The sequence below is a fragment of the Alligator mississippiensis genome, chromosome 8 (genome assembly GCF_030867095.1).
Source record: "Alligator mississippiensis isolate rAllMis1 chromosome 8, rAllMis1, whole genome shotgun sequence".
Taxonomy (NCBI): domain Eukaryota; kingdom Metazoa; phylum Chordata; order Crocodylia; family Alligatoridae; genus Alligator; species Alligator mississippiensis.
Genome location: NC_081831.1, coordinates 24329166 through 24339515, shown reverse-complemented (window position 1 = coordinate 24339515; position 10350 = coordinate 24329166). Strand labels below are relative to the sequence as shown.

Here is a 10350-nt window from a genome sequence, read left to right as displayed (position 1 = left end):
TTTAGCCAAGCTCCACAAGTGCAGCTCTTTTAATCTCTCATTAAATAGGTTTTCCATTTCTCTAGGCATCATAGTAGCCTTTTTTGGACATGTTTCAGTTAAATTGGCATTTTGTACATAGGTGGCCAAAATTGTGCACAATATTCTAAATGGGGTTTTACCAATGACTTATCAATGATGCTAATGCTTTGCTGTTTCTACTGAAAAATATCCCAAACATCTCCTACTAATGCATTTGCTTTCTTCAATGTAATCTTGTACACTAGTTGACCCCTACATCACAACACGAAATACACTCAAGGGAGGGAAGAAGTTGTGGCCAGATTGATCTTAGGGATAGGAAGAGGAAGTGTATCAGAACAAGGAAGTTTGTTACGATTCCTCTTCTCATAACTAAATTAAGGAAAGCAAACTCAGCTACAGTGCAGGGGTGGGTTTAGGACCAAACCTGAGAGACAATAAAGTTGACTTAAAAGTAAATAATAAAGTTGGGACCAAAGAGACCAAAAGGCTCCTGGTAATAACAAAGGCTAAGGATAATGTGGCACAGGTGTCAACATTTGTTATTTAAATGCAAAATATAAATAGAATTGCTTACTTCAGGTATAAGGGGAAGTTTGAAAATCTTTACAGTTTGAATTAGGCTTAAGGGACGCAAGTAATTGTGAGTTATGCTTTTGCCTTATTACAGGGATCCAGGGCTAACATCTTGTGAGTCTTTGGACAGGCATGTTCAGGAATAGATACTGCACAGGTAATAAGCATGGCTGAGCTTTTGCCACTGAACCAGCCTGTGTGGCTTTTCTTTTGAATTAGCAAAGACAACACCCTGACCAGTGCTCAGACATAAAGAGCTACACTGACCAAAACTGAACTCAGAGGAGCAACTCATGGGAAATACCGAGACCAAGCTGAGGCAAAACTCAGACACCAATGTGTAGTGAGGATCCACTCTTGGCCATGGCTCAGCTACCATAGACCAAGCATCACCACTTAACTCTCCTGCCATTTTCCCAGAAAAGTTTCTCCCCAACACTAAAATTGTGGACACTTAATGTAATCTGTAGCTGTCCACAGGGAGCAATGAGCAGGCTCACTCCCCCGCACTGATGCTACCCAGTTACTTACTACAAGGAAAGATCTTTTATTTTCTTCTCCATTCTGCTTCTTAGTTTCATAGTTTCATAGTTGGTAGGGTCGGAAGGGACCTGAGCAGATCATCAAGTCCGACCCCCTGTCGTGGGCAGGAAACAATGCTGGGGTCAAATGACCCTGGCAAGGTGTCTATTTAGCCTCCTTTTGAAGATCCCCAGGGTAGGAGCCAGCACCACTTCCCTTGGAAGTTGGTTCCAGATCCTAGCCGCCCTGACTGTGAGGTAGTGCCTCCTGATATCTAGCCTGAATCTACTCTCTGTCAATTTATGGCTGTTATTCCTTGTTACTCCCAGTAGTGCTCGGGGGAACAGGGACTCTCCCATTGCCTGCTGATCTCCCTTGGCCAGTTTATAGACGGCCACCAGATCCCCTCTCAGCCTTCTCTTGTGGAGGCTGAACAGGTTCATGTCTCATAGCCTCTCCTCGTAGGGCCTGCCTTACTGCCTCCTGATCATGCGAGTGGCCCTCCTCTGGACCCTCTCCATGTTGTCCACATCCCCCCTGAAGTCCGGCACCCAGAACTGGACACAGTACTCCAACTGCAGCCTGACCAGTGTCGCATAGAGGGGGAGGATCACCTCCTTGGACCTGCTCGTGATGCATCTGTGGATGCATGACAAGGTACGGTTAGCCTTCCTGACCACGTCCCCACACTGTCGGCGTATGTTCATCTTGGAGTCTATAATGACTCCAAGATCCTTTTCTGCCTCTGTGCTGACGAGAAGGGAGTTCCCCAGCCTGTAGGTATGCTGCTGGTTCTTTCTCCCTAGGTGCAGTACCCTGCACTTGTCAGTATTGAATCCCATCTTATTCTCATCCACCCACCCCTATAACCTGTCCAGATCCAATTGCAGCCTGTCCCTCCCTCTACCTTATTGCTAGCCCACTTCTCCCCACATCTTAGTGTCATATGCAGATTTGAACAAGGTGCTTTTCACCCCCTCATCCAAGTCCCTGATGAAGATGTTGAACAGTACAGGCCCAAGGACTGAGCCCTGGGGGACGGCACTGCCCACATCCCTCCAGGTCGAAAATGACCCGTCCAGCACCACTCTATGGGTGTGGCCCTCCAGCCAATTGGTGACTCATCCCACGTTGGCCCTTTTCCAGTCCTCTGGCACCTCACCAGAGCACCACGAGTGCTCGTAGAGCTGTGCCAGGGGTCCCACAATGACCTCTGCTAATTCCCTCAGCACTCTGGGGTGGAGATCATCAGGACCTGCTGATCTGAACACGTCCAGTCCCACCAGAAGTTCCCTGACTAGGTCCTCTCTGACCCTGGGCCTTGCTGCACCTCCCCTGGGACCATTGGGGATCCTGGTGAGGGGGATGACCTGGTCCCTGCTCAGAAAAATGGAGACAAAGAAATTGTTAAATAGGTTAGCTTTGTCGTCTGGTGAGACCACCAGATTTCCAAGCATGTCCTGAAGAGGCCCCCCGTTAACCAGTACCTTCTTTTTACCCTCTATGTATTTAAAAAAGGATTTTTTGTTATCATTGATCTGGCTTGCTAGTCCCAGTTTCATCTCTGCCTTTGCCTTCCTAACAGCCCCCCTACAATCCCGAGCAACAGAGGTATAGTCCTCCCTGGTGATGGCTCCTCCCTTCCATTGAGTGTACGCCTCCTTCTTAGCTTTGAGACGTTCCTGGATGCTTTTGGTGAACCATGGGCTTTTGAGCACTCTTGCCCCCTTTGATCCGTATTGGGATTGCCACCCTTTGGGCTTGGAGGATCGTCTCCTTCAGGAACAACCACTGTTCTTGGACTCCCAACTCCCCACCCCTCTGGGACCTCAGTGCCTCCCCGACTAGTCTCCTTAGCTCAATGAAATCCACCCTCCCGAAGTTCAGGGTTGCTGTCTTGCTGCAGGCCTTTGCCACCCTGCGCTCTCAAAAACAAGGTGTGTTCTCAAAAACAAGGTGTGTTTTATAGCTCAGGGCATGTTGCATGCAAAAAATAAGTAACGGGCTAGGAAAGGCTGGGATAATTGAGGGACAGAAAGAGGTTTATACAGTGTAGGATGCACAGTAGTTGTGAGAACAGCACAGGGTGTCTGAGAAAGATGTAATAGTGGGAACTGACTGTGCTTTAGGTTTCCTTCCTTTTGCAAGTTTTTCCCTTGCGTGCTTGATATGCAATTTAGGAACTATTTGTGTGGGGAAGTGCAATTGCCCATGGAGAAGGTTTCATTCAGCAGATGCAAGATCTTTCAGCGTACAAAGAACATTCTTGGGCAAAAGAGCTGCCCAGTGAAGGGGTATGGACTATGAAGCAGGGCTGTTGGAGCTCTCTAGTAACTACAAAATAGGGCGCTTTGTTTCACAGCAGCCACTGGATGGTGCTGAGACCCATGCATCCTCCTTGCCCATAAACTCTGATAAATTATACGCTCTCGTCCCGGGAGGCCTCAGTAAAGCCTGCTCCATTTACCACAGCACGAGCATCACAGCCATGACTTCACTATTCGTGCCAGTTCAGAAAAGGCTTGTCCAGAAAGAAAGTGAGTCATTTCCTGGGGACGGGAGACAGAATGGCTTGTGAGTGAAGTTCAGAGGTTCAAGCACTATGTCCCCTGTGTCTCCCAAGTGATGTTGCTATTCCACAGATTGTGGAAGGGGAAGCCTTTATAACAGGGGTGTAAAACTTTCCTTGCTACCCCAGGCTAGATCCGGACCACAGGGCTTCTTGCAGGCTGGATCCAGCCTGAGGCACAAGGAGGAAGCAGCTCCAGCTCCAACCCGGGGTATGTGGCAACAGCCTCAGACCCTGCGCCTGAGTTGAAGCTGCCACCACTGCAGCATGCCACATGATGTGGCAGCAGTTCTACTTCTGTCACAGGATACAGGGTATGGGACATGTGTCAGGGGCTCCAGAATGGGGCAACAATGGGGTCAGAGACTAAGGAGCTAGAGCTGTGGCACCAGAGATGGGCAAAACAACTGGAAGCTGACCTGGGCTGTATCAACCTTTGCCTGCTCTCCTGCTGCTGATTGCCATGTCCTTGGGCCCCAGATTCTGTGGCAGGCCCTCCCCCCAACTTCCAGCTGGACAGAGCAGCTCTGTGGGATGAATCCAGCCCACAGACCATATCTTTGATACCCTTCTTTACAAGGTGAAATCACGTGATGCTCACTCAGGGCCCTGGTATGAGCTGAAGCTGAGGAGGGCCTGGAACCTGCTGTTACTACCTTATTGCTACATAACCTATCCCTCCATCATGGGTGCCAGGAAATAGCTGATGTTCCTGGGCCCTTGTCCATAGCATTGGCTTTTTCCTGCTAAAGATGTTCCTGTTCTTTTTTCATTGTTGTAATGTACCATTGTTGAGCCCCAGCTCAAGTCTGGGATCGTGCCCGGTATGCAAAGGCCAATAAAGATACCAGGGGTGAAAGTATAAAGAAGGTTTATTGCTAGCAATAAAAGGTGCGAGCGGAATAATTTCACGTAAGAAGCACACCAGATCACTACCACTAAGCATCTTTTATACAGGAGTTTTCAAGTTCTCACCAGCGTATTTGTTTGCTGATTGGTTGTAAGGAGTGATGCAAGAAGTTCTTTACTGAGCATGTCTCTATACCTGTGTTTTAGCTATGTATCTCATTTACATACATGTATGTTTCATTAGCATACTTTTTCACCACCTAGGGGCATGATTTTTAGTATTTTAATGAGCCCTATTAACCCAGTTCCCTGTTTTTTCCTTTTTGTTTTCAAGCCCCCTTTATCTCAGACTGTCTCCTCCTTATCATTGCAGATGGGCATTCATCACATAACAGTCTGTTTGCTTTGTCTTGGGTAGTGTTTTCTAGGTCACTCCTTACATTCCCCCCTATGGAGCATTTTTAATTATTATTATGATTGCTCCATTCAATTTGGCTTAACAAAAATCTAGTATCATCAGCTGTCTTTGTTTGTAAAATCATTTGATTTACCTTGGTTCAATTTTAAGGCAATTACCAGTACAATTAACCATTAGGAAACATTCAGAAGCATTAGCTGTTGCCTGAACCTGTAAGGAGAACATGTTTCTGCTTTTCTCTTTTACAATAGTCCCCCACTTATATATATATCTTGATATGTACTTTCCTTCTCTACATCTTCCAGCATAGTATAATTTTGTAAAATTTTCAAAGGGGTTGGTACTGCGATTAAGCATGAGGTAAAAACCAGGTGAGCATTGATCCCTCCCGCTAAGCAGAAGTCCGTTCTATTTAAAATTTCCCGGGCCAGATAAATCCAGACATTTTCCTGAGGGTCAAATTTTTGTTGTAAAAGGTTTTCCCCTCCTATGAGAAGGAGTGGACAGATCAGGGTGCCCCACAATAAAACCTTGAACAATTTCATGATAAGGGCTGTAAAACTTGATCAAAGATTGACAAATTATTTAAAGTTCCTTTCTTCTGAATAGGAATTTTAAGTCTCTTATTGGCTCCACCTTCCACGGTTCTCTGTCTCCAGCCCTGGAGTCTGCAGGGGTTCCTTCTTGTTCTGGTCCAGCCACCGGCTTTAGGCGACTGGAATGTATTCAAGTCTTGATTCCTTCGAGCTTTGCTGCCGTCGGGGTCATCAAAAGTACCCTATATGGACCCTTCCATCTGGCTCGAAGTGGTTCCTCGTTCCAGTCTTTCACAAGGGCGTAACTCCCAGGTAATAGTCGATTTTCCGGGGCAGGAGACTGATCCTGCGTCTGCAGCACGTCCCGTACCTGCTGATGGATGGAAGACAAAACAGAAACCAAGGACCATACATATTCTCTAATCATTCCCTCTCCTAAAACATGTAACTGTTGTTCAGTACCCATGGGCAGACTCAGAGGGTAAGGCTTACCATATATTATCTCAAACGGGCTTAATCTCAATTTAGAATGTGGTGCGACCCTTACTCGTAACAGGGGCAAGGGTAGGGCCTCTGGCCATTTGAGTCGAGCTTCTTGGCAAATCTTTGCAAGGTGCCTTTTTAAGGTCTGATTCATACGTTCCACCTTTCCACTGGACTGGGGTCTCCAAGGGGTGTGTAAATGCCAGCTGATTCCCAGGAACTCAGAAACCTTCTGAGTAATTTGTGCAATGAAATGTGGGCCATTGTCTGACCCTATTCCTTTTGGAAGTCCGAAGAGAGGTATGATTTCTCGTAGGAGTGCCTTGACCACCTCTCGGGCTTGGGCAGTCCTACATGGGAAGCACTCAACCCAATTAGAGAAAGTGTCCACAAAGACAAGGAGATAGCTCATCCCTTGTTGCCGGGGCAACTCAGTAAAATCCACCTACCATTCTTCTCCTGGCCCATTGCCTATTCTCTGATGTCCTGGAGTTTCTTTTTTCCCTCCTTTTGGGTTATTTCTCTGGCAGGCCTCACATGTCTCTGATACCTTCTTGGCAGCCTCTCTTAATCCCACTCCAGTTACATAGTGACTGATCCATCTTACCAGGGCCCTGGGTCCGTAGTGGGTGCCATGATGAGCGCTCTTTACTACCACATGAACCCAGGCAGCTGGGATGATAATGCGGCCATCCTTTGCTACTAACCACCCGTGCTCCCCCTTCTTTGCTTGAAACTCTTTTATCAATTGTTTGTCTCTTTCCCCATACTGTGGTGTCACAGGCTGGTATAGGTCTGGGAGGAGAGGTAACAGATTACTTACTTCAGGCAGCAAGTCTGTCTGAGGTCTTTTAGCTGCTCTCTTTGCTGTAGCGTCAGCAAATCGATTACCTTTTGTGGAGGGGTCATTCCCTTTCTGATGTGCCTTACAATGCATTACCGCTACCTCCTTTGGTTCCCCGACTGCCTTGAGGAGAGCTTTTATTTGCTTGCTATGCTTAATGCCTGCTCCTTTAGCATCAAGTAGACCCCGGTCTTTCCACAGCGCTCCGTGAGCATGTAAAACAAGGAAAACATATTTAGAATCAGTATAAATATTGACAGTTTTGTTGGCCGCCAATTGCAAAGCCCGAGTCATAGCAATGAGTTCAGCCTTTTGAGCTGAAACAGATGGGTTTAAAGGTCCTGCTTCTATCACATTCTGTGTAGTCACGATAGCGTATCCGGATTTTCGAATTCCAGTTCAGCATTTTCAAGGGGTCGATCTCTCAGGTAAACAGCTTCCAATGTTTGCAGGCAATCATGTACAAGATCTGGTGTGTCAGCCATAGGTGGCAACAGTGTTGCTGGATTTACAGTGCGAGAAATGGCCAATTTTATTTCAGGCTTATCTAGGAGGATGGCCTGATATCGAGCCATTCGTCCCGGGGTTAACCAGTTCCCTCCTTTCTGCTCCAGGACTGTAAGCACTGCGTGAGGCACATATACAGTCATTTCATGGCCTAGGGTTAACTTTTCAGCTTCTTGTATTAGCAGACAGGTGGCAGCAACAGCCCGGAGACAAGCAGGCCATCCGGATGACACAAAGTCTAATTTTTTTAGAAAGATATGCCACTGGTCATTGCCAGCTACCCAATTTCTGTGTTAATACTCCCACAGCTACCCCCCTTCGGTCATGCACAAAAAGGGAAAAAGGCTTACTCATGTCCGGTATTCCTAAGGCAGGTGCTTCAATAAGAGCCTGCTTTAACTGGCAGAATGCTTGCTCACACTCTTCAGTCCTTTCCTGGCTTCCATCCGCATTGGATATTGTTTCACACATGGAGGCTGGGCCCCTGGCAAAAGTTGAATCTTTACAGGGTCAGCATTTTTAGCCTTCCTGGGTCAGTGACTTGCCCATACCCATGGAACAACAGCATCGAGCAGGGTTTGAGGAATATCCGGTGTACTTTCCTCTCGGAGAAGGCCGAGAAGGCAAGCCTGCAGGTGCCACCCCTTTTCAGGAGGCACAGTCAGGAACATTTGCCCATCCTGAAATGACAACGTAGCTTGCAGTTTACAGAGGAGGTCTCTCCCTAAAAGGGGAATGGAGCAGTCTGGCATATACAAGAATTGATGGGTGACTTCGGCCTGCCCAAGATTACAGGTCATTGGCTGTAGGAAGGGTCGTGTTACTGCCTTCCCTGTGACCCCTACTACCAGCACAGTCTTTTTACTTAAAGGTTTCAGTTTTTGAGTTAAGACGGAATGAGTAGCACCTGTATCGACAAGAAATTCTACCAATTCTTCTCTGTCCCCTAGTTGCATTTTAACCAGAGGCTCGTCAGGGGACACCAGGATCTGGGTTATCTTTCCCTCCTGGGCCTCCGGTCCCCTTCAATCTGAATCCCTTCCAAAAGCAAACAGTCCACTGCTCTCCTCTTTTTTCTTTTCACCTTCACCTACTTTCCGATAGGGGCATTCCCGCTTCCAGTGTCCCTTTTGTTTGCAATAGGCACACTGATCTTTCTCTAATGGACCCCGCCTCTGAGGCTGTCTCTGGGATCCCTCATTTCTGGGTTTTCCCGTGATTGCAGCTGCCACTAGGGCTGCCTGCATTTTCATCTTTCTCTCCTCTTTCTTGTCCTGTTGCTTTTCCTGAACACTTTCTCGGTTAGTAAATACTTTGTAAGCAATGTCTACTAGTTGGGAAATAGGCATACCTGTTGCTCCGTCTGTCTTCTGCAATTTTTTCTAATGTCCGGTGTACTCTGACCTATGAAGATCATATTTAACATGTGAGCGTTTGATGCATCCTCCAGGTCCTCGCAAGTGTATTCCTCGAAAGTAGTGTAAATTCTTTCCAAGAAAGCACTCGGGGTCTCATTTGTTTCCTGTCGAACCTCATACACGTTACTGAGATTCTGAGGTTTTTTCACAGCATCTCTCAATCCTCGGAGGATATATTCTCGATAGGCATGGATGGAGGTCATATCTTGGTCTGGTTTCCAATCTGGCTCCTGGGTGGGGACATGATCGTCCCTATTTCCTTGCAGGTGCCCTGCGGTACTTTCCTTTTCCACGTACTCATGGGATTTGTTTACTACCATTCTCCTTTCCTCTGGTGTCAACAGGACATCTAAAAGAGACTGAACATCTGCCCAGGTTGGGTTATGGGTTTTGAAAATCATTTCAAACAGGTTTCGTACCTTTTCAGGATTCTCTCTCAAACTGGGGGTATTGTTCCGCCAGTTATACAAATCTGATGTAGTGAAAGGAATGTGCACAAAGGTTTGACGGTAGGTTGGCTCACCGTCATCTTCGAGAGGCCCGGGTACCACTTGTTCTCTTAGGGGAAATACCCCATTTCCCTTCCGACAGCCAGGATCAGATTCCCTGCGATGTTTTCCCTTAACCCCGGAGTCTGCTCCTAACTGTACTCTCCACCCACCTCCCGGGGTTATATCAGGAGATGTCGGGGATTCTGGAGATTGCCAAGCACCTGACGGCATTGGTTGGTGCTGTTCCAGATCCCTGGGTCGGGGAGTGTTCTCAACCTCCGCCTCAGGGCAGGGGAGGAAGCAGGAAGAGCGAATGCCAACGAGGAATCAGACGAATGAGGAGGAGGAGGGGGAAGAGGAGGAGAATAAGGTAGAGGCAGCAAAGGGAGGGGAGCCTCCGGCTCCGGACATTCCAGGACAGGATTTGCAGTTGATTGAGCCACTGCCATTTCACAGATCCCAACCCCCTCCCCCAATCCACATTCCTCCAAAACCTTTCTATCTCTACAAAGAGACATAAACGCTTGCGGATACATCAATTCCTCCCATTTACCATTCTGCCGGCAGAACAAAATCAATTGTAAGATGGTATTATAATTAACACTTCCCTCCGGAGGCCAATGTTCTTGATCATCTAGCATATAGCGTGGCCACGCAGTTTCACAGAAGAATTTAGCTTTCTTCTTAGTCATAGGATCCCCACCGAACTCTGCCCAATGTCCCAATACACAAGAGAGGGGGGTACATTTAATAGTACCCATCTCAGGGCTGCCTTCCCGGTTCTGACCGTCCGACTTACCTGGGATCCAGGGATCTGTTCTTAGTCCTCGTCCTCACAGGGGAAAAATCACTGGTCTTGGACTCGGGCCAGGCAGAATACTTACAGAGATAATCCCAGGCAGGCGTACTGACAGTAGGCCTTATGCCCTTTCTACCCTCTCACCCAGGTGCCTGTTACTGGTACTTTCACTCTATGGGGTTGCACCGTTAGGCTACTGCTGCCTCAGCAATCCAGCTCCCCCTGAAGCAAAAGTCTCACCAGGAAAAGAGATCCCAGGGCGCACCTGACATTTGTCCTGGAAGAGCGGTTCTCTGGTCGTCAGATACTCCGGGCAA

At 47.6% G+C, this 10350-nt stretch overlaps 1 protein-coding gene across 4 annotated transcripts; it reads right to left on the bottom strand.

The window, feature by feature from the left end:
• Window positions 1-4542: 4542 nt before the first annotated feature.
• On the bottom strand, window positions 4543-9542 carry LOC132252114 (uncharacterized). 4 transcript variants are annotated; one of them, XR_009463884.1, is made up of 3 exons: window positions 8677-9542; window positions 5984-8005; window positions 4543-5864 (listed from the first exon to the last, which is right to left on the bottom strand). XR_009463884.1 is itself a non-coding variant. In XM_059732373.1 (2 exons), exons 1-2 carry the CDS (start codon window positions 9463-9465, stop codon window positions 7859-7861), a joined length of 936 nt encoding a protein of 311 aa, XP_059588356.1. In that variant the 5' UTR covers window positions 9466-9542; the 3' UTR covers window positions 4543-7858. The 4 variants fall into 4 exon arrangements, 1 of the variants encoding a protein (XP_059588356.1); XR_009463885.1 differs by having other exon boundaries at window positions 6798-8005; XR_009463886.1 differs by having other exon boundaries at window positions 4543-5861; window positions 6798-8005.
• Window positions 9543-10350: the final 808 nt, after the last annotated feature.